The sequence below is a fragment of the Hyla sarda genome, chromosome 2 (genome assembly GCF_029499605.1).
Source record: "Hyla sarda isolate aHylSar1 chromosome 2, aHylSar1.hap1, whole genome shotgun sequence".
NCBI classification, from domain to species: domain Eukaryota; kingdom Metazoa; phylum Chordata; class Amphibia; order Anura; family Hylidae; genus Hyla; species Hyla sarda.
The window spans coordinates 157102622-157122288 of record NC_079190.1 but is presented as its reverse complement, the minus strand read 5'-3'; the positions used below and the strand labels follow the sequence as shown (position 1 = coordinate 157122288).

General features: G+C 41.3%; 1 protein-coding gene across 2 annotated transcripts in view; it reads left to right on the top strand.

Moving 5' to 3' along the window:
- The window catches only part of UGGT2 (UDP-glucose glycoprotein glucosyltransferase 2), a 409630-nt gene that overhangs the window by 127785 nt on the left and 262178 nt on the right, over positions 1-19667 (top strand). For both annotated transcript variants that reach the window (XM_056555597.1, XM_056555598.1), the window contains 2 exons: positions 15965-16025; positions 18599-18690. In XM_056555597.1, the coding sequence (XP_056411572.1) occupies positions 15965-16025; positions 18599-18690 (153 nt within the window). The remainder of the gene's footprint in view (positions 1-15964; positions 16026-18598; positions 18691-19667) is intronic.

Genomic DNA, 19667 nt, shown 5'->3' with positions numbered 1-19667 from the left:
ATGTGGTAGAGTACATGATGGGTTCTGCTTTATCAGGAGTAACCATTAACTTAGATGTACACTGCTCCTCATCAAGTAGCAAATAGTTGAGCAGCAGGAATTAAATGGGCAGTGAGCTATTCCTGCAGGCCCCCATGGAATGCAGTTACAGATGTATGCCTGTCAGAGATAATCACAAATTTTATTTTAAAATCAATGTATGGAATTGTTCCTCTTTTTGACAGAGACCTTTAACTCTGGTCATCTTGATCTTCCTGATGCAGAAGAATGACATAAATGCTAGGCTTATCAACCAGCCTGTTTCTTTTCTTTTTCTTCTACAAAGGAAAAAGAAAATAGTTGTATTCATGCCCAGACAGCAGAAATTTATTAAAAATGCAATTTTTTTTTAAATTTAATATAGATAACATTATATGTATATTTGTAATATACACTGGTTAAAAATGTGTATATTTTTGTGTGAGCAAATCCTGGCTTGTCCCTGCGGCTATTAACGGTGTGTCTCTATTCAGAGACAAAATATAGTAAGTGTGGGATGACAAGCAGTACTCTGTGCACTGAGGCTCTGTGATACTCCCCTGACTTGCACAGCAGACACACAGGCAATAGTTGCAGGGACAGCATTTGTTCATCCAAAAATATACACATTTTTTTAACCAATGTATATTACAAAAATAAATGTTATTATCTACATGATATCAGAAAGTTTTTGCAAATTACTGGGCCGGGCCAAAGTAAAAAAAAAAAAAATAATAATAAAAATAAGCATTTACTCACGGTTTGCTATCACTTCAGTTCTGTTGCTTCAAATGCTGCCATGATGTTGTGTACAAAGTGTACATGATGCTGTAGTACCACATGCAGCAAGAGACCACTGTGGCCAGCTTTCCATGCACAATGAATAATCTTAAAAGGGTCGTCCAGTGAAAAACTGATTCACAGGAGACTGATCTCCTATTCACCTCTTCCCCCTCCCCCCACCCCCAAACACCCCCCCCCCCCACCCCACCCACAACCTCCAAAACTGCACCTGGCTCTGAGAGAGAGTGCGTACAGATGGCATTCGCTCCATTCAATTCTTTAAGAGTGCAGAGATACCAGAGTACAGTACTAAAGTATCTTCAGTCTTCCCATAAAAATGAATGGAGCACATGTTGTCTGTAGCGTGCACTCTCTTTGAGACATGGGGCTATGTTCTGGGGATTGTGGTGGGGTGCCAGCGGTTTGACCCTCCCCAGCGATCATGCCAGTTATTTTTTATTGGACAAGTTTCAGCAAAATCTTATCTTTTTTTATTGATGCAAAGCATACATCAAACTCTGATGAAAAAACAAGGGTATGTGTAGCTATATGTATGCTATCCTGAGGTTAACTGGATTGGTCTAAATTCCAGAAGACCTAATTATACGGAGAATGCATATATAATGAGAATTATATGACCAGTCCTTAAAGGATAGTAGAAAGGGGGGAAAAAGGAAGAAGAGAAAAAAAAGACTTCTAGCAATAGTAATAAGATTGATAATAGTAAATTAATAATAAAAAAGTAATGAACCTGATTCAAGGATCAAAGTAATATAGACAAAATGTATTACAATATCACACCTCACATCTGGGCAGGGCCCTTGCACAATATGTTATCCCTTGCACAATATGTTATAAAACAGGCAATATCAATGTCATAGGTAAAAAGCAATATGAGACAACCACCTTTGAGTAAAAAAACATATACATATGTATATTACCTTAAAATGTCCGTATATGAGGACGCATTGTAGAGAAATCCAACACTAGGATGTTAATAGGCCTCTGTGCAGTTGAGCGGTCCCTATGAAGTGAGTATTCCCGGCATGCATGATGCAGGCTGGCATGTATGTGCGTCTGACCAAAGTAAGTGGAGTAGGTAGATGAAACAAGACAATGGACTTATCGCAATCCCTGGTGTCCTCGTGTTAAAGAAAATAGATCACGTGCACAATCAACAGTGGTCCAAGAATTGGGGTAATGCAGCGCTGCCAAGGCTAAAAACGGGCTATAAAAGTCATATAAAGGTGGTTGTTGTATACAATTAGTTAGAATAAAGGGCTATTCGCATTTACAGACTGTCTCATTCCTCAGTAGCCATAAAAGTAACAACTCTGGCGATGATCCCCATCGCCAGAGTTGTTAGATCACCTGCCGCCTCTGAGAAGAGTTTCACGGGGTCGTTTCTTTGCTATTTGCATCGCCCGATCCACAAAGCAGGATCAGTGTCCCCGGTCTTTGAGGAGACAGGCAAATATTTTTAGCTTCACATTCAAAGTCCTCATCAGGAGAACAGTTGCGCCGGGCCCGTATTATCTCCCCCACCGGCAGATTTTTGATAACGTGGGGAGGAGAAAATTAACAGCTGTTTCTTTACGATATGTTCTCGTGATGATGGACCCCGAAGTACTGTCCTCCATAACCAATTTAGGACTGATTGGGAGAACCTGCTAGCGATCGGCCGATATTTTTTAGGGCCGATACCGATAATCTGTGACCTTTCAGGCCGATAGCCGATAACTTATACCGATATTCCGGTATAAGTTATCGGCATATCGGCAAGGTAATTGCCGATACCGATAATGTCCAAAATCGTGACTATCGGCCAAACCGATAATTGTTCGATCCCTAGAACCTGCTAACAGAGTCCTCGATTAAACTTATGAACCTTTTATTGCATGAGGAACAAGCTTTGATTGCAGCAGGTGAGAATATCACCAAATTACAATTATCTGTACAACAATATGTAAACCGTTCCACCTTTCAGGAGTTTAATACCAGGATTAAAGAAAACCTTGCCAGCTTGAAGCCACCATCACGGAGGTTAAGTAATCCAAAATCATAAGGACTCTAAAGTGAGTTTTACCTGCACCAATATGGAGTCTGGAGATTCAACTGCAGAGAATGGTGAACAATCGAAGGGACCTGGTTCCAGGGTCTGTGTTCAACTTATCCGCCAAGATTCTGACTTCTACTGAACTTTCTTTATTGTCTCGGGGGCTAACCTTTGCTCCTTCATGTAGATTTGACTTATTTAGGACTTTGCTGGACACTAACAAGTTCATCAGCAATGTTACTATTAAGAAATGTTTTTCTAATATGGTGGGTGGGGATATAGAAGGCCACAGTTATGTGTAAAATTAGATTGATGTGAGTAAAGTTGACTTTTCCATTAATAGTGTACATGACGAGGGTTCTTCTATTTCTGTGACGTGTTGCATTCAACAAGTGGCTGTTGATGCTCGGGGTGCATTTGGGTTCTCATTTTGAGACCTTACAGCACTTTCCGAGTTACAACTACATAATATTGAAATACGAGAGAATAAACTGGAGTTTAGAATATCCAACTCCTCGCTTTATCCAATCATGTCTAGAACCCCTATACTTCCAGGAAGCTGTTGAGCATGAATTAGTAGAACTATCTCAACAAGAATTGTTCCTCGCAGCAATCTTTCCTTTGAGGAGAGAAGAACTTTAAATAATCTTGGGGAGTCTGACGATATTATCGTCCGACAAGCAGATAGGGGGGGGGGGGGCGGAAGTTGTCCTCGACAAGGGCCTGTATTGTGCAATTAATACAAATATGTTAGCTGATTCTAGCACATACAGGCCCCTGAGAGGAGATCCCACCATACATTTCAAAAAGTTACTAAAAAATCTTGTGGATCTTGGGGTGGCGGATGGACACATCAGCACAAAACAGGCTAAATATATTATGATTCAGTGTCCAGTAGTAGCCATTTTTCATTCCCTACCCAAGGTCCACAAAATCAATTCCCCCCCGATGAGACCAATTGTAGCCGGCATTTCTTCGCTTAATGAACGATGTTGTTCGTGGTTTGATAATTTACGACAGCCCCTCATTAATCAAATGCCTGGATACATTAAGGACACAGCCCATGTTCTTTTCATGAGTGAACATATAACATGGAATGATCAGTGTGTGTGGGAGACAGCGGATATTTCTTCTCTTTACTCTCATTCCCCACACACAAGCCAAAATTGCTTTGACATGGTTTCTTGACACCTATTCGCACTTGATGTAAAAAATTATATCATTTTGGTGGTTGAGCACCATTTAGCCCACAATTTTTTCATGTTTCACAATCATTTTTATCTCCAAATTACCAAAGCGTCGATGGGGTGGGCGAAGTTCCCCCTCCCTCGCCAACATTTATATTTGTTGGTGGGGGAGGTGGATTCTCTTTGCCCCCAACAATCAGTTTGCCCCTTCCATCAGGTGGTATGGCCGCTACGTCGACAATCTCATATTTATATTGGAGTCGGATGTAGCGGCCATACATGAGTTTGCTACTTTTCTTAACCACAATACTATGAATCTCCAATTTACTGTCTCTTAACAGATGCAAACTATGCCATTTTAGATTGCTGCTTATGGGGGACAGTACTTTGGGGTCTATCATCACGAGAACGTATCGTAAAGAAACAGCTGTTAATTCCATCCTCCATGCGGTCTCGTGCCACCAGACCCACGTTATAAAAAATCTGCCGGTGGGGGAGATGATACGGCCCCAACGCAACAGTTCTTATGATGAGGACTTGGAACGCGAAGCTAAAAATATTGCCTGTTGCCTCAGAGACAGGAGTTACCGATCCTGTTTTGTGGATCGGGAGATGCAAATAGCAAAGAAATGACCCCGTGAAACTCTTCTCAGAGGCGGCAGGTGATCTAACAACTCTGGCGATGGGGATCAGCCCTTGGTATTTTCCACACAATATAGCGAGGATTTTTCAGCCATATGCAGAATTATTTTGAAATATATCCCCATGATTAGTGGGGGATCCTGCATATTCGAATGTGTTTTGCAATGGCGTTCGCTGTGTCTCTAGATAGGCTGCTTCCATTGCCAGCGTTGTTTTGCCCATTTTTTTTTTTACCAGTCAAGTCTGATCCAAATCCAATTGGCTTACATGCCCAGGATGTTACATGCCCAGGATGTTACATGCACAGGTGTTGACATTGCAAATGTATCTGCTGCACTGTTATGGAATTTGCCTCCGCTGCTAATGGTGGCAGATACAAAATCCATCAATATATTAATTGCAACACCACATTTGTGGTATACATGATTACATGTCGGGAATGCAACATTCAGTATGTGGGGTGTAAGACAAATGCTCTGAAAGTAAGAGTTTGGAAGCATTTGTCTGACATGCCACATTTTGGTTCCCGACACGTGTCCATGGTCAGCAAGCATTGTGCTGACCTCCATCAGGGCAGTTTCTCTAGCATCTCAGGCATCGAACGGTTCGGTGCCCCTGTACGTGGTGGCGACCATAGGCAAAAACTACTGGACCAAAAGGTCTTCTGGATACATAAGTTGGGGACCAGGTTTCCAGCAGGAATGAATAAACGACCAGATATTATCCTGCATTACTGAATTCTTTGTCTCTAGCTTATATCTGTTCGCTAATGGGTTACAGTGTATTGTTGTAATGAGATTTCTTTGTTAAAGTTCTCTCAGTTGCTACTATCATAATATGAACATTATTTTCTTTCTTGTAATCGTCTCTGCGGTTTTATATGTGCCTTGAGTGAGTACGTTTTTATGGTATATGAATATTTATCCATGTTTATTTCTTATGGAGTACGCATATACCCACAGGGACTTTCGCTTTATTAATTCTAAATTACTACTATCATTATTTTGTGAAAACAATCTCATCAGTGCTTGTCTCGTCCTTCGCATATATATGTAGAACATTTCACGCCCTGCTGGTCCGTACCCCATATTTTTTCAGGTCCACCTATGAGGGAGTGCTATATGGTTTTATATATATATATATATATATATTAGGGGTGTGAATCGCCAAGAATTTGGCGATTCGATTCGAATCGCGATACCAGTGTGGCGATTCGATATATCCCGATATATCGCGATACCGTCTAGGTGACGATACATCGCGATATATCCCGATATATCGCCCACCTGGGAGCATTCATAGATCCCAATAGACGCCGCTGTCAGCTTTGACAGCGGCGATCTAGTACTCCGGTGCTCACTTTTCTCATGTTATCCCGTCCGGGCTGCAAAATAAAATAAAACGCACTTTATCTTACCTGCCAACGAGCCCGCGGAGCTCCGGTACAGGTGTTCGGTCCCCGGGCTGTATTCTTCTTACTTCCTTTTAGTCCGGCACGTCACATGGAGCTTCAACCTATCACCAGCGGAGGCGGGACATCGCTGCGGCTGGTGATAGGCTGAAGCTCCATGTGACGTGCCGGACTAACAGGAAGTAAGAAGAATACAGCCCGGGGACCGAACACCTGTACCGGAGCTCCGGGGGCTCGTTGGCAGGTAAGATAAAGTGCGTTTTATTTTGCAGCCTGGATAGGATAAAATGAGAAAAGTGAGCACCGGATACTCCTTTAATAGCCAGCCGCGGCGATTGCCGCATGCTGGCTATTAGCGGCGGCCCCCGGCTACTGAAATCAGCCGGGGGTCGCATAGTACGGAGTGGGCACGAGTCGGAGCCCGCTCCATAGCCGTGTCAGATCCGGCCTGCCCGGCTCCACAAATGTGGAACTTTTATCTCCTGATTCCCAGGACAGGACATGCTGTTCCGGGCGTCCGCAGATAAAAATTCCACATCCCTAAAAGAATCGATTCAAAAATATTTTGAATCTATTCTGTATCGGCAAATGAAAAATCGCGATTATCGCGAGAATCGATTTTTTCTTACATCCCTAATATATATATATATATATATATATATATGGCAATAGCTTTAAACATTTCTATTTTGTTTATTGTTTAGGTCATATGCAGCATAAAATAGTTTTTTATTTATATATGGCTTGGTTATTGAATGTTAAAAGATGTCTTCACAGTCACTTTATTAGTATATATATTTTCTTCTTTTTTTTTGTCATATCATAATCTAGTAGTATTAATTGACTATATAAATTGTCACTTATTCTGACACTTATTATGTCATGTTTTGTAATACATTTGTGGTGAGCCTTCTCCCTATATAGAGGGGATGGATTTTTGGGTTTGTGTAATACAACTAAGGCTGCTATGTCTGCCGAAACGCGTCACTTCTTGGTTCGTGTATGCTGTGTTTTATGCTCCTGTCTATGAATATCCAATAATGCAGTGTTCTAATTCCGTGACTCTGGTGCTGGAATTTCTTCTTGTTTGGCTATCCTATGCGTGCTGTCCTCACGCTTCCATGCACCTGAGACTGAACGGGTGGTGAGCTGGACTTTGTACAGTGTGTTTCTCTAATAAAAAAGATAAGATTTTGCTGAAACTTGTCGAGTGCCGGGATCTTTCTACATTACATTACTACTCTAATCCACGAACACCATTGATTTACAACAGTGCTGACATCCCATTTGAAGTTTTTCATTGGACAACCCCTTTAAGGCCACTCCATGTGCACCATTATGAAACAGATGCCTTAGTCTAGTTATAGCTCTAAAGTCTGTCACATTTGTATACACAAGCTCAATTATGAATATCATAAATATACAATAAAAGCCAAATATGATTTTATGGATACAAAAGTGCTTAAATTCTAATATAGAAAATAGTAAGCACAAGGAAGAATTTTGCTTTCATGCAGTTAGTAACCAACCTTTACTTGACTTTCCACATTCAAGGTCCTTTCACAGGTATGGATTTCGGGGCCATTTGCACTCGACCACTTCTGAGCTGCAGACTCACAGAAAAGTATCCCATTGTCTCTTGTACTAAGCTGCAGAAAGTACTTGATACAATTTGACAATACTGCTAGCAAATCCTGGAGGTAATGGGCACTGTGTGAACCCTAAACAGAGCAAAGTATAAGTTATTTATGCAGTCTGCCAGTTGTTACAGAATAAATATAATAAACTAGACAGTCACATTCCCTTAACCATAGAAAAAAGCCTTTTTCATTCCCTTGGATGAGTGCTCTAATGATAGTTATATGTCTGGATGTTGATGATGTATAGTAAGATATAAGCTAGAACCTTTATCAGTGGACAGCCCCACGTATAGCTTGTGCACAGCAAACAATGCTACAGTAACCTTGTGGGGATTTTCAGTAGTTTTCTTTTTAAGGTTGCCCTTGTCATCTACTTTCTTTCATTGACTTTTATATAAGTAATTCTGATCTCTGAGCTACTGTCACAAATGCAGCTGAAGGTCCACATAATTTCTGATACAGTTGGGAAATTGTATCATAAAAAGTAAAACCGTGAACCATAGTATAGATCCATTGAAAAATGTTATAATAACTGTTGTGTGTTCATGCTTACAACAAAATCTATATGGTTTACAACTTCCAACGATCAAAGTGAATACGAGTGGCACCATTGCAGGTATGGACAATAACTCAAATGACAAAGGAACATGAAAGGATACACTCAGTGGATCGACAGATACAAGATTGTCCCACGGCGGTGCTAGGATCAATGAAACCAAATATGAGAATATGTAATATAGTAAGCAGAAAAGGTAATCCTGCACTCACCACACTGGTTCAATACGTCCGGCTCCTCTCAAGAGTATACCATCCAACTGGCAGGTGTGCTTGGCGTGGGGCACTCAGAGGCGACTGCCGGCGATTTCACGGAAGGCCAGAAGAAGTGCACAATCTCTGTGCGTGAAACTGCCGGCTGTCGCCTCGGAGCTCCCCACGCCAAGCACACCTGCCAGTCGCATGGTATACTCTTGAGAGGAGCCGGACGTATTGAACCCGTGCGGTGAGTGCAGGATTACCTTTTCTGCTTACTGGTTTACAACTTCCATTGACTCTAATTGGGAATCCCCAAAAAAGCATGAAAAACAGAAGTGACATGTTACTGTTTTAGAGTGGTTTTGGCTTGGAAGCACTGAATTCAGAGGTGGTTTCTCAAGCAATTTTAGCAGGCAGATTTTAAGAAGCTTTTATTTATTTTTAACCATACCCTGAAAATAACCTTACTGATGTATACTGAAAACTGCTTTACTTCTCCTCCTCATCAGTTTTATTAATATTTTATTTCCACAATATGTGTTAAAACATGCAAATATATATAGGGTTCCCATTTTGTATATCATTTTGTTATTGCATATTTGCCTTTAAAAACCAAACCAGCGCATAAAGCTGCAGAGTGGTTTTACCTCTGTAACCTTCCATACGTACTCTGATAGACTATATTGATTTCCACAGTGATAACTGCTGAATGGGAAGAATACCAGCTATTCGTCATTGGGGAACCTTTCCTGTAATAAAAGGTTATCCATAGAGGTCATCCCTTCTAATAATCATTGTTGTAGTATTTATTATTTGCCACAAGATGACTGGTCTGTTTCAACGCTAAAAGTCACATCTAGTTACTCAAGCCTCTGTGACATCTGTGATACCCATACTGTAGATGTGTGCTAAATACAAAACGCTCAATACACAGCGTCTTCATTGGCTAAATACGCTCAATACACAGTAGGTGTTGGCTGCTACTTACAAGTTGTTTAACCCTCCAGATGGCACAGCCAATGGTAACAACACGATCACCGTCTATGCAGTTAGGAGAAAAATGTCTCACCCCTCTACCTCTGCAGCATTGGTACACAGGGGGAATTAGCTTGACAAAATGACAATATACAGTACAGTCATGGCCATAAATGTTGGCACTCCTGAAATTTTTCAAGAAAATGAAGTATTTCTCACAGAAAAGGATTGCAGTAACACATGTTTTGCTATACACATGTTTATTCCCTTTTGTGTGTATTGGAACTAAACCAAAAAAGAGAGGTAAAAAAGCTAATTGGACATAATGTCACACCAAACTCCAAAAATGGGCTGGACAAAGTTATTGGCACCCTTAACTTAATAGTTGGTTACACACCCTTTGGAAAAAATTACTGAAATCAGTCGCTTCCTATAACCATCAATAAGCTTCTTACACCTCTCAGCCGGAATATTGGACCACTCTTCCTTTGCAAACTGCTCCAAGTCTCTCTTATTGGAAGGGTGCCTTTCCCCAACAGCAATTTCAAGATAGGAGGTGTTCAATAGGCTTTAGATCTGGATTCATTGCTGGCCACTTCAGAACTCTCCAGCGCTTTGTTGCCATCCATTTCTGGGTGCTTTTTGATGTTTGTCCTTGAAAAAGGGGATCTCCCCCAAAAACGTCTGGCTATCCATACAGACCCTACCAGGGTCTGTTCTGCCATCTCTATTACTAAATTCCACATATCCTACAATCTAGCAAGCGCAGCAGTACAGACCACTACTCAGTACGTGCTCAAACTGTACTTACTGCACGAGGACTCCGCAAGTACTAGCACTAGAGACTCCTTGCTGCTGTGATCCATATGCTGAGAGCCGGACGTTGCTCCGCGCCATCAGGACACCACCATCTGAGGACATGACTGCTGGGACAGGCTGCTACCCGCCTACAAAGTCCGCTAACTTCTGCAGGCATTCCACAAAAACTTTTTCTTTAACTGGTAACCTTCATCTTCAGAAGACCGCAGGTAACTTTTCTTACAGGCCGGGTGTGTCTCCGTGCCAGCCTGCGCTCACACATTCCTTTTTTTAACACTTAGGGTGTAGTGCATCTCAGTACCTCGGCACAGGTGTGCAATCCAAATCATTTTATAGTGTGTTGCCTCCCCAACCACTTTTTTTCTTGTAATTAACCGTATATAGGTTAGCAGTAACAGCGGGGACAATATTTAATATTCCTCATTGGTCTTCTTGGTTTCAACATACCAAATCAATAGATATCCTCAATCACCACTATACCCAGCTCATCAACCTTAGGGGTGATCTCAGTCATATCATTATGACCATGTCTTGATGTATGCTCTGAATTTACTTGGACATACCACCTTATTCCCAAATGCCAACTTGAAAATGTGTGCTATACTTGGTTCCACAAGATACCCCATTGACACACCCTGTAGATGCAAGTAATAGTGCTCTCAGAACCTAGTTCTCCAAAGTTGTTCTTTTTGAGAATAAATTCCTCATCATGCAACATCAATAATGCAATTCTGGAATTGCTTAATATGGCATCCACATCCATTCTTTACCTCACCACTGCAAGGGGCTCATTACATTAAATATTTCCAGAGAGGCTTTTTCTTTTTATAGAAATATCTAGTCTCCGCGTTTGTCCCAAGAATTCATTGGTGTCTTTCAGTTAGGCAGCCGAATGCCTATTTTTTTTTTGCAAACATATATCAACATATATCGTCAAGGGTTCAAAAATAGAATTCACCCCGAGATTATAGGGTGTCCCATGGGATTTTGATAACTTTTATGAACCTTGGGTAAGATATAAAAAATCAGTACACGTGGACTCAAAGCCATTTTGAGACTTGTATCAGTCACTTCAGCCTAATGCTTTCTGCCAGAAGCTGTCAATCTTCCATTTTATTACATCTGTAGGATCCTTTTACAATGCATTTCTTTATTCATCAGCACTATCTCCTTTTCAGTTGTCTTCAAAATTCACCTATCGCCTTTCGTTTCTCCTTAGGAACATTCCATTGGGTGTTTTTATCACATTTATCCCACTTTTCAAAATCCACAATAAAAGGGGTATTCCAGGAATATTTTTTGTTTGACTATGCTACAGGGGCTGTAAAGTTAGTGTAGTTTATAATATTGTGCGGTACAAAAGAAAGCAGAAGGCACTCACATTTACAAGCTGTGCAGGTTTCTTTATTTCGTGTGTTTAAAAGTCCATTTGCTGACGCCGGAGCAGTGAAGCCAGTGCAGTGGCAATGGCCATATCGCGCCTCATCCTCGGCGCATCATCAGGTGGTCTGATGAAACCCCGAGGATGAGGCGTGATATGGCCATTACCACTGCACTGGCTTGACTCTGCTCCGGCGTCCCGCATATGGACTTTTAAACACACAAAATAAAGAAACCTGCACAGCTTCTAAACGTCGGTGCCTTCTGCTTTCTTTTGTACCGCATATCTATGAGCTGCCACTCTTAGAATGAGCACCACGTTATACTTGCAGTATGCCTGAAGTCTCCATGTTTCCACCTGTGTATCTACAGCAAGCTCAGCGTTAAGAGCTCCACTATATGCCTCAGTGCCGACCCACTCTCTCTCCTCCAACAATTTATAATATTGTGTCTGCACCTGTGTGTGACGGTTTTCTCACAATTTTCACCCCAATATTTATTTTTAACAGCATACAAAATAACTTTTGTCTCAGGGTTTTCCCAGGTTGCAATGCGGCCGAGACCTGACTCACTAGTCAGCTGATGACAGCTGTCTGCTTCAATGGTTGGAGCGATCGCTTGGTGGTAGAGATCAATCTGCAACTAATGCAACAGCTGTAGACACTCTGATTGAAAACCACAGGTCTTTTGAATGGATGCAACTCATTTATGTTTCAATGTGTGGGGTGGCTGATGTGTGGGAGGGAGGAAAATTGAATTATTGGATTTGTAGGTAAAAGAAGAAAAGTCAAACAGGAAATACCAGTTCACAGAAAGCTAGCCACAGTGTTATGGTAATCTCACAACATTTAGCCCCAAAACAAGCGCAGATCCTTCCTAAGCATGTCCATTACTGTCTTCCAGGTACATACTAAAATCACCTTATGGTGGATAACCCCTTTAAGATGTACTTGAATGATTCAAATAAATCACTAGGTGTTTCCGGGCCAAAATTACTTTTGGCCCTAACAATTGGGGATATGTTAGTGGTGAAATCACCAGACCTTACCTTTCCTTGGAACAGCATTTTCATTTTGATGCTGCAACTGTTTGTTGGAAATCTACCGAAAGCTCACACTTTCCAATACTATGGTTGGTAACAAAGTCCAACCCTTTAATACTCTCCTGCAATTTTGTTAAAGTCTTAGAAGAAATACTTTTTAGTTTCTCCTTGATCCTGTTTCTGGTCTTTACTTAAAGGGGTACTCTGCCCCTAGAAATCTTATCCCCTATCCAAAAGATAGGGGATAAGATGTCAGATCGCCGCAGTCCCGCTGCTGGGGAGCCCCGGAATCCCCGCTGCGGCACCGCGCTATCCTTACAGCACAGAGCGAGTTCGCTCTGTGCGTAATGACGGGCGATACAGGGGACGGAGCAGCGTGACGTCATGGCTCCGCCCCTCGTGACATCACGGCCCGTCCCCTCAATGCAAGCCTATGGCAGGGGACGTGACCACCACACGCCCCCTCCCATAGACTTGTATTGAAAGGGGCGGGCCGTTACGTCACGAGGGGCGAGCCGTGACGTAACAATGTTCCGGCCCCTGTACTGCCCGTCATTACGCGCAGAGCTAACTCGATCTGTGCTAACTCGCTCTCGCAGTGCCGCAGCGGGGATCCCCAGCAGCAGGACCGCGGCGATCTGACATCTTATCCCCTATCCTTTGGATAGGGGATAAGATGTCTAAGGGCGGAGTACCCCTTTAAAGGGGTACTTCGGGGAGCTTAATCCATAGCCCATCATTTCCCTCTGATTAACCTATTTAATTGTCTAAATATAATTTCTTAGCTATATAGAGCAGCTTCCCCTCTTTCAGTTGTCACTTACTTGCAGGGAGTGTCTCAGTCCAGCTCTCTCTCTGAAAGCAGCAGAGACACAGACCAAGTGGTTTCTGCCCTGCACTGATGAGTTGTGCTCTCTTTAATGCTGAGAGATTGGAGGTGTGTGCAGCCTCAGCCAATCAGATACTGAATCTCTCTGCTCACAGAGCAGGAGGGTGGGGGCTGCTCTGAGAGAGGGAGCTGGCAAGCAGTAAGAGCAAAGCTACAATGACTGCCTGAATATGCTAAAGATGAAGGAAAGGATGGCAAGTAATGACTGCCTGGAAATGCTAAAGATGAAGGAAAGGATGGCAACTAATGTCAAGCAGACAAAAAAGAAAACGGGCCACAGGAACCATGCTTATTAGGCAGGATCATTTACAGGGGACCTATCCAGGTAATGTGGTGGCTTTGAAGATTTTTTTCTATCTATACTATACCCTGGCACACCCCTTTAATTGTAGAAGGCATGCAGTGTTCCATAAATATATTTATTTCAAAATGTTACACCTCATGTGTCTATGCATCATCTCTCTGCTCCAAGTGGTGTATTCAGGTGCTTAGCAAAGAGCTTGCTCACTTAAATTGTTCATACATAGGATTACAAATGGACTTGTTTGTAAAGTGTATTTAAGCATTGCTTCAAACTCTAAAGAAGCAGTAAAACTTGATTCCCGTGAATGTAATTGAGGGCCAGTTCTAGCTTTTGTGCTGATTGGGTGAAAATTAAAATGCAGAAACTCTGCAGCGTAAAACAGCAGAAGCAATGTGGACTGTGTACCACTTATAGATTAGTCATACCACTATACAAGGAATAAAGTTCACAATACAAATTATCATGGTACTTAACAAACCCTGCTGTACTGAAAAAACATTGTAAAAAGGATAAATAATGTGGATAAACCATGGCCACATATTACCATCACATAGTAACTAAATATTATCATAATTCTGTTACTGAATAAAACCTGGTATACCAAAGCTAATATTACCATATTACTATAGAAGGGACAAATAATACCACCACATCATGAACACATAGTACCAAAGCCTTATGACTAAATAATACCACCATACTGTTACTTAATAAAACAAAAACACTTTGCACAGACCAACATTATCCCCTTATAATGGTAATACAGTGATTATAGTGAGGGTACATCTAGAGACTCAAAGGTGGTATCTTCATTTATGATCAGTCTCTCTCCTTTTCTACTCCCTCTGGCCCAGACCATCATGAAGACATCTTACAACCATTACTCCTTTCTGCAGAATCTATCAGACAAACATCCTAGGGTGTGCACTTTTCCAACACCTTCCTAACCCTTGCCCCAGTAAGTGTCCTAAATGACAATAATGCCCTCTAGGTACGGTAATTAGGTGCATCCCAGAAGGTAGAGCTGCCTCACAAGCTATAGACAGTTGCTCCCTTTAGGTAGAACTGACCCCCCAGAAAGTAAAAAGTAAACTTTTAGCAAGTAAAGTTCCCCTTCCCCCAGTAGATAGAGTGTCCCTTAGTAGATAGAACTGTCTTCCAGTAGGTAGAGTTGCCTCCCAGTAAATAGGGCTGTCCCCCTGGATGTAAATAGTTTTCCCCAGTAGAGCAGATCCTTCAGTATGCAGTGCCCCCTCTGTAAATAGAGGGTCTCCTATTATGTTAAGTGTTCTCACAGGAGGCATAGCTGTCCTCCTGGTAGGTAGGGTGGCTCCTAAGTAGGTAGAGGTGCCCCCCCTCCTCCATAGTAGGTAGAAAGTTTCCCTTCTAAAAAAAATTAATATGCTCCACTATCAAATCAAAAGGGTACTTCCCCTCTCATGCCTGTGATGTCCGCTTATGATGATTGACGTCACTGTGTGTGCACCTGTGCAGATCCTGTCCTACCTGAGTGGAGATTTGTTGGTTTGTTATTGACAGTCTGACAGTTTATTTACTTGTCGCTTATCCCACAGGACAGTAGCGGCACTGTACCTTTGGCTCAGTTACACTCACAGCCATAAGACTTACTCAGTTGGGGGAGATTTATCAAAACCTGTGCAGAGGAAAAATTGCGCAGTTGCCCATAGAAACCAATCAGATCGCTTCTTTCATTTTTGAAAAGGCCTCTGAACAATGAAAGAAGCGACCTGATTGGTTACTATGAGCAAGTGGTCAACTTTTTCTCTGCACAGGTTTTGATAAATCTCCCCCACGGAGTCATTTTGGGTGATGTAGATACGCTGTGGAGCAGCACAGTAGGGCCTTCCAAAGGAGAAAACATTCACATTACTTTTATTAGAATTCTTTATTTACCATTACCCTATTTTACCTTGAAATTAGAAACACCTCTAATAAATCAAATATGTCTTTTGGAAATAAAAATATTGTTTATATTTGGCTAGTGACTATAGACTATTTGACTTACCTTTTTATGTTTTTTGTTTTATTTATTTTTTATTAATAGATCTTTAACAAGAATTGCACTAAACCGGGAGATGAGGAAAGAAATTGAGGAAAATCAAAAGGTTTGTTTCTGTTAAGCAGTCATTTAAAATGTGTACATGTTTATATATGGAAAATATATGGTAATATAGCTGAGAACAAATAATGGTCAGGGATTAACTTATCTATATAAGTATATTATAGTGAAGATAACGTGATAATTGCTGTCATCTGTTTTGCTGTTTTTCATATGTTGTAATAACGCTGAAATTTTTAGAACCCAAGTCAATTGACATATGTATGATACATTTTCCCCTGGTAGAGTAGTCCCGGGCCACATACCCCGAACATGCTGGAAGCCTTGAAATGTGCAAATAACTGCAATGAGAGCTTCCTCAAGTGTATAGCACTAAAAGTTTCTAAACCTTAGTATGTGCAGGCATTAAATTGGCATTGTCGACATAATGCCTATAGTCCATCCATCTAGCAGCAGGGGATGGTGGCTCCAGCTGTGAGGAATGGAATCATTCCTATTTGAGATAATGAAAGCAGAGCACCAAAATGCAACAAAGGGAGAGGGATGATAAAGGTGTTAAAAGTAGAAAATATGATGATGATTGGATTTAGGCAGAGTAATATTCAGGCTGTATGGTAGCCTGTAAAAATTCAGGCCTAGCTTTGAAAAGGTTATTAGAAAAAAAAAATAGTTTGTTGAATTTCGTTACTTTTTTCTCACAATAGACAGTAGTCAAAGGGTGTCTTACAATGCTGAAAATGTATTAATGGTCTTTGTTCTACATCATTAGCTTATTTTTCTTGCTATATTTCCTCTTGGGATATCAGTTGTCATATTATTAAAAAAAGATATTTATTGTGGAAAAGGTAGTTGCCTTTTGCATCCTTCTGTGGTTCCTCATATCTGTATTGTGTGTCCCTTATCAAAATGATGTTCGTGCTTTTCGTGTACCCATCATCACGTAAGTCTGAAGTTACTCTTATAAGATAATTAGGTGATATTAGTTGTGTTACAAATTTTGGTGAATATATGTTTTTGCCTATACATATTCATATGCTTAGTTGGAGTATATTATTATGCGGTGCTGCAGGTTTTTAAGATTTTTGTTTTTAAGCCAAAACCATATGGAAAAGAAAAATACAGCAAATATGTGCTTCTTTCCCCTTCTTTGGATCCAGTCTTCAGGCTCTGATCTGATTTGCCTTCATATATGACAGATTCAGTAGAATATTTTTTTCCTTGTGTGGACCAAAGAACTGTTGAGTCAACTACAAGAGCTCATATGATACTACATGTTTCAACCTGTTGCTGAGATCTTCATCATTCTTGGTATTTTTTATTCATACTAATGAGCCATAACCTTAAAGGGGTAGCCCAGTGATGAAAAACTTATCCCCTATCCTAAGGATAGGGGATAAGTTTGAGATCGCGGGTAGTCCGTCCGCTGGGGCCCCCTGCGATCTCTCTGTACGGGGGCCAGGCTCTCCGGCCAGATAGCGGGTGTCGACCTGCGCACGAAGCGGCTGACATGCCCCCTCAATACATCTCTATGGCAAAGCCGGAGATTGCCGAAGGCAGCGCTTCGGCTCTGCCATAGAGTTGTATTGAGGGGGCGTGTCGGCCGCCGCTTCGTGCGGAGGTTGACACGCCCCCTTCCCGCGGGCTGCCGGGGCCCCATACAGGAGATCGCAGGGGGCCCCAGCGGTCAGACCCCCCGCGATCTCAAACTTATCCCCTATCCTTAGGATAGGGGATAAGTTGTTCACCACTGGGTTCACCACTGGACTACTCCTTTAAAACAACCTTCATTGTATTGTGTAGGTCCCCTTTGTGCTGCTAAAACAGCTCTTACACACCTGGATGCCATAAAATATATCTAAAGGTATCTTAGCATCTGGAACCAAGACATTGGCAACAGATTCCTTAAAGGGACCCTGACACCAGTACAGGTGTGCTTCTAGACACTCTTAAAGGGTTTCTTCGGGGAACTAAACCCATAGCCCATCCTTTCCCTCTCACCAACCTATGTATTTGTATAAATATAATTAATTAGCTATATAGAGCAGTTTCCCTCTTTCAGCTATCACTAACATGCAGGGAGTGAGAGAAAAACATCATTGTCTGATCCACCTTGTCTTGGTGTAAACCCCTCACTGAGACTAGCCCCCACCCTTCAGGACAACACCACGTGATGATTTCTGTCTGGTCTAGGGCTCTGGCTTCACAGCCACACCTCCCCTCCCTGTGTGAAGATCTCGCTACACGGCAGAGAAGCCTATTGAAGATTGTACTGCTCTTTTCCTGTATCGATCTAATTACTGACTTCTGCCATTAAGAGCATTGCATGATTTATTCCTGGAGGAAGGATAGCTGACAAATATATACTGTACCAACCCTCTACAAGTGGCATTTTAATGTGTTGGTGGTTTTAATGTTGATCAGTGTGTATGTGTATATATATATATATATATATATATATATATATATATATATATATATATGTATATGTAGTGTATATTTATGATGTGCATGGGTTAGCCAAGATGAAACTTGTTAGATCTTTTGTAAATGCATTGCCTTAGATACATTTTATATACTTAAAGGGAAACATAACATATCTTTCCTCATTTCTACTGAAAGCATTTAGCTGACACGTATGGAATCCAGCCTGGCGATGCAAACCTATATATTAATGGTCTTCAGTTTGATCTCGATGCTCAGAATTCATTCAGGTAAGACCTTTTTTGCATGCAGTTGTTTATTATTTAGAATGTCACATATCTGTGACTCTTAGTTTGAAGCCTTCAGATGTAAAATTTTGCATTTAGGTGCCATTATGTTAAAAGCATACCTCCAACAGAAATATGGGTGTTGACATTTTGCTGCAATTTTTGGAGCAAGTTCATGTACAAAGTTTATATGATCAGCCACTTTGGAGGTCATTAGTCCATACAGACTGGTAGTATGGTTCTTGTGGGAGTGATATGACTATTGTAGGGGCTGATAATCTATTGTTGGTTTCTGTGATGACATCTTGGTGCAGTGACCTCTTATAAGCTGCGCATGGTGCACAGCAGTGGTGCAAGGTCTCCCCACGAGGGGCATTAATGTGGCACCTGCTCTCCCCGTAACAGTGTCCCTCACAGCCTACCCTTTTTGCCAAGGACTGCTGCCAGATGTTGGGATCTGGGAATCCCAGTACAGAGGTAAATAGCATAAGTTTGGTGGGGGTCCTGTGTGCCTCCTTGGAACATTTTTGAAACAACATTTGCAGTAGTTTTCCTATGTGCAAAGTGTTCTGCTTTATGCATTTTAAATTTGCATAATGTTCATTCTACGTATAGCAATTGGTATAATGAAAGTACATTCAATAATATACACACCATGGTCCAAGTTGTAGTTCATAAAGCATTTGATTGTATAGGATTTTGTTATTTTGATAATATTGCTTTTCTGTGCATATTGGTACATGTTGCATCTGGTCCCTTTACAATTGGGGAAAATCAATTTTTATTTAAAAGAGGATTGGTGATGCTCTTCAAAGTACAGCCCCTAAAAGAAACATACACACACACACATTTTGATAGAATTAATATTGAGTGTTCTTAATAGTCTCCTGAGACATATTATCGGTATATCTGGAAACTCTTTCAAACATCCATTTTTTATATCCTATTTTTGTAACTTATATTTATATTTTCTTAAATAT